The sequence below is a fragment of the Ambystoma mexicanum genome, chromosome 4q (assembly GCF_040938575.1).
Source record: "Ambystoma mexicanum isolate Mex_15411 chromosome 4q, UKY_AmexF1_1, whole genome shotgun sequence".
Classification (NCBI taxonomy): Eukaryota; Metazoa; Chordata; class Amphibia; order Caudata; family Ambystomatidae; genus Ambystoma; species Ambystoma mexicanum.
This window is the reverse complement of record NC_090928.1, coordinates 255,517,007-255,532,531: the sequence shown is the minus strand read 5'-3', so window position 1 is coordinate 255,532,531 and position 15,525 is coordinate 255,517,007. Positions and strand designations below refer to the sequence as shown.

General features: G+C 44.6%; 2 protein-coding genes across 2 annotated transcripts in view; one reads left to right on the top strand and one right to left on the bottom strand.

The window, feature by feature from the left end:
- LOC138467651 (glycogen phosphorylase, brain form) overlaps positions 1-15,525 on the top strand; it is a 760,591-nt gene that overhangs the window by 346,736 nt on the left and 398,330 nt on the right. The gene's annotated exons all lie outside the window — the stretch shown is intronic.
- GTF3C1 (general transcription factor IIIC subunit 1) lies at positions 8,705-15,456 on the bottom strand. The gene has a single exon (XM_069607827.1). The coding sequence runs from the start codon at positions 15,292-15,294 to the stop codon at positions 8,878-8,880; it is 6,417 nt and encodes a 2,138-aa protein (XP_069463928.1). The 5' UTR covers positions 15,295-15,456; the 3' UTR covers positions 8,705-8,877.

Sequence of the window (15,525 nt, the reverse complement as noted above, 5' to 3'; positions counted from 1 at the left end):
GAACTGACCTCATCTTCCTCTTTTGCACCCTGCAGCCCGAGGGGTCGGGACGCAATTATATCTAAGCAAATAAATATATAAGTAGTAGAAATAAAGGAAGAAATAACAAAGCAAACGGACATCCTTGACCAGAAAGAATCAGTCTTGGGTTTAGATTTGCTGAGAAGAAGCAAAAGCACAATAAAGTACTGCGAGAACTGTATGAACTAATCAAAGAGGTCACAAGAGGCTTATTGAACTCCAACTATTGAACAGAAGCTTGCAAGAAGCAAAAATGCAAGAGAAGGGAGTCATTCTTCTACCTTTAGTTGTCGAGCTGGTGCTAGGATCAGTTAGGGTTAGTTTGGACAGTGGACAGATTCTGTTAAGACATTCACTGACAACAGACGAGCACGTAGCTAGTTTTATTAGGTAGGGAACACCCCATATATAGAGAGACAGGCATTATCCTTTTCTTTAATAAAGATAAACTTGAAATGTCTTATAAGAGTCCATGGGCCTCATCACGAGTTGGGCAGAGCAGTAAAATGTGGTGGTAATGCTATTACCACCACATTTACCATTCCACTTAATCCCGTGTTCCGAGGTGTGAATGCGCTGGCTTCAAGGGAATTTTTGGCTGTATTACCGCCAGCAGTAATAGCAACCTATTACTGCCAGCAGTAATAGTGACCCCCAACCCCATTGGGTCCAAATGAATGGGAACTTAGCCCCCCAAACCCCGCCACTCTGGATCCGGCACAAATTGCACCGGACCGAGAAGTGGTAATGCTAATGCCGAGATACCGCCCAACAATGATGAGGCCCTGTGTCCTTCTTCAGACCCATCACACAAAGTAAAGACATACATCCACATAAAAGATGGTTCCCTGGGAAATCTCCTTCAGAAGTACTCACTATTCCGACCTCTCCACGGTCTCTTGGCTTTTGCTTACTATGGTCCGATTATATATCTATCTATCTATCTATATATATAGATAGATATATATAACTATCCACAGACAGATATTTGGCACAATCACATCTGTAATGACAAGTATAATCAAAGAGAGTATTATTAGTCCTCTATTTATATTGTGGCAATAAGACCCGAGGCGGCGGGCCAATACCGCCCCAGGTAATGCCCCCGGGGCCGCAGTTACAGGCCAGAGGGTAGCGTGGGTTAGACCGGGGTACTAATGGTATTTATTTCTGTTTAGAAATGCTGCCGCATTTCAAAACAGAAAATAATTAATTGAAATAAAATGGCCGCCGGGAAAGGGAAAACAGTAGTCCGTTTTCCCTTTCCATGGCGGCCATCGGGGGCGGACACGCTGGGAACAAAAGTGTTTCCAGCGCGTTCGCTCCCAAGAAAAGAAGAAAAAAAAAGGTAAGTGGGATTGGGGGGGGGGGGGGAGAAAAATGTACCGCGGCTCCGGCGGGGGACGATGGAAGCCTCCAGCCGTGTGGAGGCTCGGAGCGGGGATGGTCCCGCTCCGAGTCTCCACACGCCTGGAGGCTTCCATCGTCCTCCGCCAGAGACCAAGGGATAGAAGGTAAGTGGGGTGGGGAGGGCAGGGAGGTGGAAGGGAGGGAGGGACGGGGCAGCCTCCAGCCATGGTGAGGCTCAGAGCGGGAATTGCCCCTTTTCGAGCCTCCTCATTGGCTGAGGGGCTGCCCCGCCCCTCGCCGGGAACAGAGTACCCGGCAAGAACGGGGTACATGGGAATACCGTGTGGTATGGCTCAGAAAAGAGCCAATCAAAACAGTGGATTCCCAGTGCGCCGGGAGTGCCGGGTAATGATGAACAGTTGAGTATAGAAAATGGGTAATCAAGATGGCCACCAAATGTTCCAGCCAGTAGAAGCATCATTAACATTCTAGTTTACATTACCGTGTCACGGAGTGCAAGTGTTATAACACAGATTCTTTTGTGCCTTGTTACATGGCAGTTATTGAATTTTGAATTTCTCCCTAGGAAGTTTCATGTAGAGAGTTTATTATTTTTAACCAGTGTCCCTGGGAACATTTTGTAAAGGGTCCCCTATTGGTATGTAGGGGCAGCGTAGCACTTCACTGTGCTGCAAGGTCCTGGCTGGTTGTCACCTACCTTCCCTTATGTAAAGCATCTGTTTTCCTCACATAATACTGGTCCCTGACGAAGGGAGAACCAGCAGCCCTAAAGTGCTTCGCAGATCCAGCATCAGTCCTGGCATCTGCGCTTCACCTCTCTCCAGGGACAGATGTTGGGATAGGGTCACAGATGAGAGACTACAGCTCCTCAACGATGTTAAGTTACAGGGTTACAGAATAATAGTGCTCTGGCCCAAATGGGAGAAATGTGGTCGGATTTATGTTTTTTCCTTCTGTGTGACATATCTTATTGTTGCTGAGACAAGCAGAGGTGTACTAGTATCATTATAAAGTGCCTTCCCTATATGTAGAAATATGCTTTCCACCAGGCAAGCCCTAAACATTCCCCCACTAATTGACCAATAATAGCTCTTCATTATATTGCCTTATAACACATAATATAATCTTAGAGGCGGAACTGGGAGCTAACAAGGGACTCTGTTCCTACACTTTATAGTAAGGCCATTGGTTGCGGGCCGTCCCTTAGTTGAGCTGCTCTCTAAACTATACTGAATTGGTGGTCTGTAGGTACAATCTATCAACCACTCCATACTCAAACTTGGCTGACAAAGATGTGAAGGTGATCCATCCCTAAAATAGGGCACCAGGAAACTTTGCCCACAAAATACCAAGCTGCAAGAGGAGGACTGGTGGAGCATATTGCTCGCACCACAAGTAAGTGGATTGTGGGTTTGAATGGTCATGGGTGGAGTGATTGGGGAAGGTGATGGGGCCTGGAGGGGGCTTAACCTGCAGGGTTCAGGTCATGTGGGAGGGGGGGCAAGGAAAAGAGAACAAGATGCGGTGGGGTAGGCAGTGTGGGTAGGCAGCATTGCTTTGCATTAGGTGTGTGGGGGTGAAACCCCCTGATGGGTGCACAAATCACACCCCTTGCAGGTCGCTCCAATGCAGCCAAAGAAAGGTGGTCTTTTGCATGAGCAGCCTTCAAGGGGTTCGATAAAATATTGATTTTTATTTCATCTTCAACTAAAGTGATTTTACCTATAAAACGTTTAATAATAATCACAGATCATAAAGGAATGAATCATTGGTGTATCAGAAATGAGTTTGCCACATTCCTGTACAGCTTGAAACAAGGCTTTGAACTTATTTTAAGAACCCATCAACAAATCTGAATACTACTTGACTTTGGCATCTTTAAAAAGATACCCAAGTGTTAAGGGAGGTTTTGGGCAGGTATGCCAAACATTATACAGCCTACGTACTTATTATTATCATCATTCACAGTTTGAGAAAACCTAGGCGTATATTTGATAAAATATAGCAATTTTATTTGAAGAGGCCATGTAGAGTCCATGAAAAGTTGTACTGAGGTGGATAAATTGCAGTGTTCTCTCTTTAAATGATTGGTGGTAGAACAAGCATGTCATCCTGGAAAGAAGAGATGGAGAAACTCTTACAAGTTTGTAGGTGGAGCCTTGTATTGTCTACACTGGCCCCAGGAGGCTGTAGATTTAACACAAATCGAAAAAGGAACATAAAAATGCCAGGTCATAATTTCTGTGTCTTTTTTTTTTACTGGTCTTAAATGGGGACAAACATTTTTTACACATCAGAACTTCTACTGAAAGAAAAGAAATTGCCTGTAGAAAGAAATTGTCTTGCCTGTTTGTGTTACTATGAAACTAGAACCTGAATGATGAATTGGGTGAATATAGGAGTAAAATAACTCTGCTAAACATCCACTTGAAATTAAAGCACCTGCAAACATCGCCAAGCAGCATAATATTTAAATAATACAGTTTTGTATGGTATCAAAGTAACGTGTGTGAGCAGAAGAACATTCTTTGCATTGTTTTTCAATATCACATGCATCCAAACAAGCTCAGCCAATAAATGCAGGAAAATAAAACATACAAAAACAAAATAAATAGGGAACAATAAGTAGGCCCATTTAATGTCAGTGGCTATCAAATTTCCTAGGAATTGCTTTGCTTTGTATACACGGTCCAGGAAGAGGTTCTGGTATTTTGATGCTATGTTTTGTTACCAAGCTTTCAAATGCCTCCATGGAAAGAGTGGGTGGTTTATCCGGACCTGGTATTTATTATTAACAGTTTGGTTCACTGTAAACGCAGGACAGGTCCCAAAAAGCTATGCGAACACAGTGACTGGATGACGCTACTCGTGTTCGACATGGGAAACCTAACAGCTCTGCATTTCTCTTCTTTCTCAGTTAAATCTACAAACACAACTTAATCTAAAAATTAGACTTGTAACATTTTTTCTTTCAAAGGGGTTCAAGTGGGCCGGGTCATATCAGAAGCGATTCAAACCATTTTTTTTTTTCTATTACTAATGGATCATTGTACCTCTTTTCATCATTTTCCTGGGTATACCACATAATTAATACATCTGCTTCAGAGTTCCGCTAGAAGACTTCTGCTTACAAGTTCAAAGCATCATCCATCGGAGTTTGAAAAAAACATATGTACCTTTCAGTTGGGTAATAACAAATATTATTTCCAGCACTATCAAATGGAAACACTATGTGAAAAAGTTATTAATAAAACCGAGCTCAACTTGCCTACTAATTTTCCTTTATTTAGCGCTAGGAACCCTCAGGCATCCGAGCGCTGCTTATTATTACCCATGGTGTGTGGTGCTCATTTATCGGCCTCGGAAGGATGAAAGGCTGACTTTGGCACTGCCGGTATTCAAACCTGCGTCAGCAGGCTCTGCACGGATGTCAAAGCGAGCACTCTACTTGCAGGGCCATCTGACCGGCTACGGTCAGGTTCAAGTGGTTCATCCAGTTTTCTGACCTTTGCATCACTGTACTTGCATTTCCTTTTACTAATACAGCACTGCAGGTGCAGCAAAGCACCAAAATTGCCTTAATATTGGTCAGTTTACATCAATACCACACTTCAAATGAGTGCTACGGTTGAATTCATAGTTGTATGGAGATATTGTGGCAATAAGACTATCAGCGTTGGGCCAATACCGCCCCAGGTAATGGCCCCGGGGCCTTAACGAAGCCCCAGGGGCATTACCTGGGGCAGTATTGGCCTGCCGCTGAGGGTCTTATTGCCATTAGCACCCCGGCCCGTTAGACCGGGGTAATAATGGCATTTTTTTCTGTTTAGAAAAGCTGCCGCTTTTCAAAACAGAAAAAAAAAATGGGAAAAAAAATGGCCACCGGGAAAGGCAAAACATAGTCCGTTTTCCCTTTCCATGGCGGCCATCAGGAGCGGACGCGCTGGGAACAAAAGTGTTAACAGCATGTTCGCTCCCAAGAAAAGAAAAAAGAAGGTAAGTGGGGTTGGGAGAGGGGAAGGGAAAAAAAAAAAAAGAAAAAAAAAAAAGTACTGCGGCTCCGGCGGGGGACGATGGAAGCCTACAGCCGTGTGGAGGCTCGGAGCGGGGATGGCCCCGCTCTGAGTCTCCACACGCCTGAAGGCTTCCATCGTCCTCTGCCGGAGACCAAGGGATAGAAGGTAAGTGGGGTGGGGAGGGCAGGGAGGTGGGAGGGGGAAAAAAAAAAGTCTTACCCGAGTCCCCGGCGGGGGACAAAGGCAGCCTCCAGCCATGGGAAGGCTCGGAGCGGGGATTGCCCCGTTTCAAGCCTCCTCATTGGCTGAGGGGCTGCCACGCCCCTCGCCAGGAACAGAGAACCCGGCACGCACGGCTTACACAGGAATACTGTGTGGTATGGCTCGGAAAAGAGACAATCAATACGTTGGATTCCCAGTGCGCCGCGCGTGCCGGGTACTAATGTTTGTTAATTGACGGTGTTATGACTAATTGTTTGTAGACTTTACTTTTTTTTAAATAACTTTTCTACATTATTTTTTCCAAATATACACACACAAGACAGAAATATGTTTCTTCCGACTATAGTTCTGTCTCAGATGCATCCCTTGTCCCGAATACCCGTTTGCACCTAAGTGCAAACATAACAAGTCCACTCCATGCAGTTCACACACTGGATGAAAATGACCTCCACTTTGTCTTCCTTAGAGCAAGGACCGTCGAAGGACTACATGTCTCCCAGAATTTACAGAGCCTTCTTCATGATAAAAGCACTATAGAACTACACATCCCAGAAAACATTTTGCGTCACTCAGCTGGAAAGCCCCAGAAGGACTTCTTGTCCCAAAATTCACGCAATACAACTCATCACAAGTGTCCCCAGAAAAACATTTAGCAAAGTTCGCTCTGCTATAATCCACCTGACTATCGGCACAGATAAGAGGGTGGTAAACCACTGAGGACAGAGCCACCAATAACCACCAGCCCTGAAACCCATTGGCTGAAGGCTTGGGGTAGGCATATGGCAAAACATGGGATAGCACACAAGGAACTGGCTTTTTCAGAGCAAGAAGCAGATGACCAGTCATTTTGAAGGCAAATTGCTGCCTGGTTCCCTCCTCCTGCTTTCCCACTCTGCCGCACAGACTACTCCATAGAAAGCATCACACTGCTAACACCCCCGTCCGTGTCACTCTTTTGCTATTCCATAGCCAAATCCTTAAGTATTTTATTCCAGATGCAATAGCTCTGCCTAAGTACTAAAGCTCTCCATCTAAATAAAATAATAAACACTAATAAAAACCGGAAGCCCACTTGCATGCATTTTTTTCTGGCCTACACAATCTGGACAAGCAATTTTGGGAACATGCACAGCAAATGAGGCACATTAAAGCATATTGTAGCCTAACGTTATAACATTTGCATGTGCTTCACCTAACCTGGTGAAACACAACATTACAAGGTCATTGGACACAGTAATGTACGGCTATAAAGATATAGGGCCTGATTCAAAGAGTGTTTTCCAATGGGACTGCACCATAATAAAATGCTTCCATGAATCAGGCCCTCCGTGTGACACTGAGGTTAGATGGCACATGGTTAGATGTAAGCTGGACATTCAGGCGGGGTTTTACTTTGCATTGTAGGACATTTGAAACTAAATGTATGATGGGAAAGGCAAAATCACAACTGCCAGAATACAAGGGAAAACAACAGGCAGGGTGAGCTGCTCACGGCACACGTGGAATAACGCTAGAACTCCCTGCAGCATTATCGGTGTCGAAATAGAGATTTGAGGAGCAAGAGCTCAAATAAATCTTTTGGGTGATCGGGCATCAAACGGAGTATGGGGAGCTAAATCAACATGTGCTGACAATCTTATTTTACCTGAAATGCAAGCTATATCTTTGTTATGGATGACCCATTATGTAAAACATTTCTTCTAGAGGTTTCTAAGCGCACCTGTATACACATTTACAAACACAGAGTTAATGTCACATAGGTACATTTGTGTGGCACCGGTGGGACTGGAGAATCAAAAGCAGTTCTTGGTTGCAGTTTGTGGGAAGCTAACAAAAATAGTGCTGAGCAGTTTCCATCCTTGTCTTGCATCAAGTTTACAATGTTATTTGAAGCTGTACTGCTGACATCAGTGCCAACCATATATAGGCAACGCTGAAAGCAGAAGTGTCAAGATGTCTTGTGCAAGGATGTTTTTTCTTTGAAATCTGGGATTTGTAGTGCTGATGTTCAAATAAGCAAGACGTAGTACCAGAATCGAAAAACGAAGAGAGGACGGGTGAGCTACTTTGTCCTAGCTTGGGACAACTTGAGAGATCTATGAAAAATGATCGCGTTTCATATCCACCTATGGCATCATGGTGGTTGGGGCGCGGGGGGCACTCCATTACCCAGCAATACACATGCATAGAGTCCACATTGAATATATACAGTATGGCAAAGTGTTGACAATTCATGTCACGTCCCCACTGCACAATTCCCCTCCCCTTCAGAATCACAGCATTAGCTATTCACAGGTGCACAGTGATGTTACATCAAAATAGACAACACTGCATTGTCTCACACACTATTAGGGATGCAGCATTAGATACTTCCAGGTGGCAAGAAAGGAACCATTGTCACTCGCTAAGAAGTCATGCATGTTTCTGAATGTCTTGCACATGCCATAGCCTTTACTACTACGGATGTTGCTCAAAGTTCTAATATCGTGAGGAACTCTAGGGACTGTGTTGCTCCATCTGCACATTTGGAAAACAAAAACGTGGAGATGGTTCTCAGCTCAGGGACATGACATACTGCAGTAAAAAACGGTCGATGTCCTGCTGCTCGAGAGTGTGTGTGATACACATGGCTGGATCTGGAGAGGAGCAAGATAAACTCCCAGTAGAAACCTTGCAACAGTTTACGGGGAACAAGTAGGTGCTGTGTACTATGTGCGAGAGTTGCAGAGGTACTAAGCCGGGTCACGGCCATTCATGGATCTCTGCATGCAACTGGGAGGGTGTGGTGGGAGGGGTCGTGGTGCATTGGCCCAGCAGCTTGTGTAGGTGGTAGTTTGGCCTTCGGCGTTACCGTTGGCTTAGCCGATAAAGTAATTGTTACACTACTTGTCTACAGTGTGGATATAGCCTTAGAATAGGCCGTTTATAGTCAGATGGTGGTGAGGGGAGGTATGTTCATGGCAGTCTGAAATCATGAGGGGGAAATAGAACAGCACACATGTATGGTCTAATACAGAAGCTGCAATATTATACGGATATGAACTGTACAAAGGCATACAAAAACGACATTCATCTTTTTTAACCAACAAAACTAAAAATCTTTATTTTGCATGGGTACGATCGGGCGTCTATTTTTCTTGAAGCAAGGATCACCACAAAAGAAACACAATTCTACAAAGCTATTTGAAAAGTAAAAATGGATGAAAATAGCCATGTACAAAAAGCGAACTGAAACCAGGTAAAGTGTTTAAATGTGGATAAAATTCACCCATTTATTCCAGTTTGCTTCGGATGGGAACACTTTCCCAAGCTTTATTGTACAATCAATTGTGGGTTCATAAAACGCAAGGGCATTCCGGTGAAGGTTTGTACTTGCAAGTTCTTCAATAACGGGGGATGAGAAGAGCGATATCCTTGCTGCTGATTTTTCAATGTAGCTTTTTTTGACACAACCAATGAATTCTAGCCCCTGTAATAGTTCCAAGACAACAACAGGCTGGAGCACTCCACTGTAATGTTGCAGCAAGGTGTGCTCGGTTATGCCAGGTTTGGTCATGATGTGGTAGAGCAAGGCTTCCATCATTCCCTTGCACACCGGTTTATTCAAGCTACCATCAACAATTCGCCACGGCCTTCCCAAGAAGCAAACGTTCTCATACTCTCTCGGACTTGAAACACTCGTAGCAGACTCTTGGGGTTCTGCACACTGACTCTTTTGTTCGGAAGCAGGAACACTTTCTCTTGTTAAACAGTCGCCATCATGGATCGGCATTTCTGATCCAATTGTACTAGCATCAGCATGTTTGTTATTAATCAGTTTGTCAGAATATGGTCTGGTCCCTTCTTTGACATCAGGCTTTTGGCCCAAGTGTTCCCCTGGCGGCTTTTCATCAGTTTGATTGGTGTCTTTTCTTGCAGAAAAGTTCCCTTGTGTGCATTGGACTTCATCATTGGCAGACCTCAGCTTCGCACAAACTGCTTTCTTTTTGGGAGGTTCACCCGTGGCACCCGTAGTCTCAAGCACTTTCACTTTACTCTTAAATGCATTGTTCTTCCGTTGCAGTGGCTTGCCGTTTATGCCTTCATGAGCCAAGCAGAGATGGTTTCCTTGGCTTGGAGTCTCCCTGCGTCCTTCTAAGCCTTCCGAATCAAGCGGGCCTTGGCCATCCAATGCACTAGCATGGTCCTCTTTTTCCTTCAGTCGGAAGGAATGTAATAGCCATGGATCAACAAAGATCATTGCAACAAATCGAACTATACTGGCTCCTACTTCCAACACTTGGTTCAGTTTCAGGAGGTCCTGTAAATAATCTTGCAAAAGCCTGGTGCGCCCATCATATGTTTCTTCATAATTTAAGAACATTTCTAGAAGATCGGGCTTAGCCACACCATAGTATGAACCCGATTCAATGGCACTGCGAATTTCAAGCACTGCAGACACATCTTTTTGATTGTACCTGAAACGTTCAATGCACTGGTTCAGAAACGTCCCCAAGTTGTAATCATCCTTTTTTGTGCTTAGCATCTTTGTGAAAGAGTCAGGTAGGCACGAAATCCCTACTTTTGAATATTCTGTAACAGAAAGACCGCTTGTGAGCCGCCCTTGAGCTGGGATACATCGCAACTTCATCTTTAATTGGCATGAATTCACAACAACATTATCATTGGGGTTCAGATTTCGTGTGCGAACGATGCCTGGTGCATTGTACCCTTTCATCAGCAAATAGTTGGTATGAGAGGCCTGACGTGCCTTTACTTCTATCCTTCGCTTGTTTCCAGAATCTTCATCAAGTTCTTCTTCATCATCCTCATCATCTTCCAGGCCACCTTTACCTAAACCTTTGATGACTTCGTTTTCCACCATTGTGCTGTCCACTACTACAATCTGCTCTGGGATTTTCACACTCACTGAGACCAGGCCCAGAAAGAGAAGGGTAAGAGCAGCAATACAGTGACCGCCAGGGTCATCCGTAGAGAAAAGAACATCCTCTGGAGCAGTGTCTGGGGCGCCTTCTTTACTGGAAAAGGAATCTGGCTCCTCTGTAGTGCCTGCATCCTTGAGCAGCTCTAAAAACTGGTAGGACTCCGTACAAATAGTGCTCGGAAATCGCCAAGTGAAAATCCTGTAGTAGGCTTGCGATAACTGGTAGGACATGGGCACAAATGGTAAGGCACGGCTTTTCTTGGGCCCCATTGTGGGGTTAAAGCGCCGCCGATTCACCAAACTTCTCTTCTGACACTCAAGGAAAGCCTTTACCAAAACATCATCCCTGTACTCCCTGTACATTCGAAACGTCTGGAAGGACTGGTAACTCTTCATCTGAGTGTCTGACAAGGCCAAAGTACTCTGAATCAAATTCTGCAGGACCAGGAAATGAATGTCATCAATACTACCAAGAGCATCTGGCTTTCTGTCTTGGTCTGCTGATTCCTCCCCAATTGCAAAAACGCGATACCTTCTAAACAGCTCGTGCAAGGTGTCTGGAATCTCCATTTGAGGCGTTGCAGTTGTTGAACTCAATTTTACTTTCAGCCTTTCAACAAATTCCTTGAATTCTTCTGCACAAACCTCCGGATCCTGATAGTTCTTTTTCCTGTTCAGAAACTCATCTATGAGAGCTTTGTCCTGATAGACTTCAGCAAGGCAAACCTTGTAATTAAGATATGTTTGAGGGTTTTTCACTATGTACCGTGCTCTCCTGCCAACAGAATGAGATGTTTTATCAAGAGATTCTTCCATGTTTGTGTGCATGATGTCTCTCACAACTTGCCAAGGAACAAAAGGCCCTTTAACTTTCTTATTTAGGACATGACTAGCAATTCGGCAGAGCATCAGCAAGCAGTCCTCCTGTGCGGTCCAAGCCACACGGAGACGAGTCATTCTCTGCAAAGCACTTTGATCTGCTTCATCATGGTACCGGTGTCTATGATTTTTGCTTTCCTCGGATGTTACTTCTTCCTTTTTTTTCTTTATTTTAATTTTTTCTCCGCTGTCTTTTTTCCGTCGCTTGCGCTTTTGGTTTTTTCCACCACTACCTTTTTTGGCAATCTCCATCACACTTGCTTTAACAATTTGAACATTGGTATGATTGCCTTGCTCAGAAAGTACTTCAGGCGTTATGTCTCTTATAATGTTGAACCGGTTGCCTGCTAGCTGATGTTTGCTAAAGAAAGTCTGTAGTCTTCGTGTAGAGCCATGATCAGAATTAGCAGTATTCTTGCGCGCTTTACTCATGATGTAGCTAGTCCAAATCCAATTGCGTTTTAAATGCCCATAAAAACTAGAATCAAGACCTGCTGATCCCATTCCGTCACCAGGAATAGAGCCATCGTCCTTTACTTCCCGACTGCCTGTGGTGTACTGCAGCATTGCACATTTACGTTCCAGGTTGTGTCTATCAACTGCTGTCTGTTGGTCTACTTCCAGACCTGGACTTTCCTGCTGTGAATGTGTTTTCCTTGCATTTGGGTAGCGGACAACACCTAATGGCGTGTTGAGACAGACACACTGTAGATCAAACCAAAAATTCTCCACATCCTGCAAAGTGCCTAAAAAGTACTCACGACTCTCAAAAGGACGGCTACTTCGAGCCAGGTTGTAATGTGGATCGCAGATTGTAGTATCAACAATGGAAGCATTTCTTTTTACAAATATAAATACCTGATCTTTATCTTGAAACTTTTCAGTAGGTCCAAACTGCACTAATCCCATGTAGCACAACCTCTGTAAATTCTCCACAAATGAAAAGATGTATCTCCTCTTGTACAAAAGCTGTTGTCGAATTGTCCTAGGCAAAAATCGGATCAGAGTGTGCTTTTTTAAAGGATCATTTAAAAAGCTCTCTAGATTGTCTACTTTATGACTGACTTGCACTATCTGAATGAAGATTGAGAGGGGCAAACATAGGAGGATGTCACTGACGAGAGCCCAACCATACCCAAACTCTCTATGTATCGGTACGGGTGGAACATATCTCTTCCAAGAGACCTCATCCACGAAAACTGTTTCAGTAACAACGTCCATGTCAGGATCCAAGAAATACTCCTGAGTACTCTCGCTGAAGAATGCGCTGGTTCTGTTGCATTGTTCATCTTCAGTTTTAATCTCACACTCACCAACTGGTAGCAGGGCATGTTTGGGTGATGAGCTGTGATCTGGCAAGATATTCTCTTTTTGTAGTGTTTGCTGTTGAAGAGGATTGCTTAAGGGATGGCCATAAATGATGTACCACATAAAAATATGGACTACCTTTAAGCGAGGCATTTTTGGGAGGAATCCAAGTGTTCGCCCAAGTCCTGGAACTATAACAGGGTGGTAATCTTTTAAATGAGTTATGCCCATTTTCTGGTCAGTCTTTCTTGTAGCAGTATGTGCAGGGGTCTCAGCCTTGGTAAGGGATGCATCGAGTCCTTCTCCAGAGTAACTTTCCACACTACGACTATCGTCTTCCACATCCACGGAAGTCGTTGGAGGTACTTTAATCTTGTGCGAGTTGGACATTCGAAAACGGACCTGTTCAATTGCACTTTTTACCAAGGGGTCACTGGGACTCACAGAAGGGTGAACAACAAACTGAACCTTTTTGCTGATACCATCTTGTAGGATTGTGGTTCGGTAGAGCCGGAGAAGACCTTCCTGGGAAAGCTTATGAACCAGTCGAACAATGGACTTCTTACAGCACTTGGTGGGTACGCCATCTTGCCGTTCCTGATCCATAATCAGTTTCTGAAGCATGAATAGGCTTTCTATCAGTCTCAAATTGCGTACAGATTCAACAATTATATTTCTGCGCTTTAGCAGCCTGTATGTTTCATGTGGTTTCTCTGAAGTCGATGGCCTGGAAGTATTTCTCTTCTTTAGTTCCACATGTTTACCTTTAACATTGTCAACCACAACCTCTTCCACCAGGGTCATATCACCATCTTCCTCAGCAGAACCCAAGCTGCTGGAGAGCCGTGTTTCTTGTCGTACACTATCCAAACTGCAGTCTACATCTGTAAAAGCACTACACTTGTCAGTCTCTTCCACAGAGTACAGCGAAGAACGCTTCTCATTTACCTTGTATTTCAAGTCGAACAACCTCACTTTTGTTGGTGTTGACTCGCGAATGCTTTTTCCAAATTTAATTTTTAGCTTTGACACTATGGGATCCTTCTGCCTTTTAAGGTTTTTGCTGGTGTTGGTTGATTCATCATCATCATCTGACTCTACAAGGAAGAGATCCTCTTCTATTAAAGTTTGATTATCTGTGGAAATTGATTTGTCAAGAAACACAGAATCATCTGAAGGAAATGCAACAGTCGCCAGCTGCTCACTTCTTGCCTTCTCCTTTTCAAACCGCAGACTCAGACTACTCTTATCTGCAAAGATGTGGGAAATGTACTTGGTTGTCCGTTGTCGACCTTCATCTTCCATAAACCCCTTAATTTCCTTGTATCGCTCTAAAAGACGGCAGAGCATTCGCCCTTCAAGCTTCCCCACATTCATTGCTCGTCTTATTTCAGACTGGGAAATCCCTTTAGTTCCAATGCTTTCTATTATTTCAGAGGCCTGAGTTAGCATATCTCGCTCATAGATGATGTCCACAGGATGAACGCATATGTTAAACATAAAGTCTTCATCATCATCGTCGTCCACTTTGCGCCTATAGTCTTTAATAAGTTGAAGACATCGAACAATTATGTCAGTACCTTTTTTGGTCTTGCAGGGCCCACCATTGGGCAGCATATTCTCCAACGGCACAGACAGTACTTTTCCTATGCCTGCAGTAGCCATGTATTGATAGAGACGTTTGAATGTCCGCTCGTTGAGACAGAGTTCTTCCCTGAGGTTAAGCAGCGTTTCTGTTTGGTTTGTTCTCGTTTTGAGAATAGTCGACGTTTTCTCCATTAGAATATCATATTTATTTCGCCTGTCAACGTGAAATCTTTTTAGAAGCAAAAGAATGGAATGCTGCTGTGTTCCATTTTCAAGTCGTATGACATGGGATTGCATGGAGATCAGCCCATTTTCATCTAACACTCTCCTGTGATAATGAATTTTCCCGGCTTCTACTTTGAAAGCTCCACAGTGCAGATCGCGTTGCAGTTCTCCCTGCCATCGTGCCCTACCCAACCGCTCAAGAATACAATAGGAATAATCTGGAAGGATTAGATCAGGATCTCCTTTCCAACCAATCAAAGCCCTGGACCTCATAGTTTGGGATGCAACGATGACAAGTTTTTCTCCCCACCTGGAAACAGCTTCCTCAAGGGTGCAGCGAGGCTGGAAATCCAGAGTCCTTATTTGATCGGTAACACATTTTCTCTCTTTGTAAAACTGGCAAGAGCCCTGGACGCCCTGTTTGTCGTCCAGGATCATGTGCACAGGATAAAGATCTTCCTCCGTGTCCGCGTCTCCCCTGGACTCCAAAATGCCAGTTTCAAAATCTATTTCTCCGTTCCTGCTGTTGAGCACTAGGGGGGCCCGCTCCTTGGGTAGCAGGTAGAAGCTCAGCTGCGGGCTGCTCAGCAGGCTGTGCCACAGGAAGTCCTTGGTGCTCGCATCCAGGAGCAGGGGGAAGGCAGGCACCAGGGACTGCAGCCTCAGCCACAGGGCGGACAGCGTGATGCCGTCCAGGCCCTCCAGGGCTACCTCGTCAAACAGAATGTCCTGGGCGTCCATGGCGAGGGGTCGGTGAACGGCACCGCGTCTTCGCTCCGTTCTCTGACGGACCGGGGGGACAACATTCAGCTGTGCACCACCGTGGCCGCCTGACTCGATTACAGCTTCCTAGTCCCCGCGTCTCCTGTGAATGCTTTCCTTTACGCTGCCGCCACCTACTGGTGGCAGACGGCATAAAGCTGCTCTGCTGATAAAAACGGAACCAGAGCGTCAAGAAATATTATCTACTAC

Bases quoted from the DNA above. Each gene is read 5' to 3' on its own strand.
- GTF3C1 (XM_069607827.1), bottom strand. From the start codon at position 15,294: ATGGACGCCCAGGACATTCTGTTTGACGAGGTAGCCCTGGAGGGCCTG.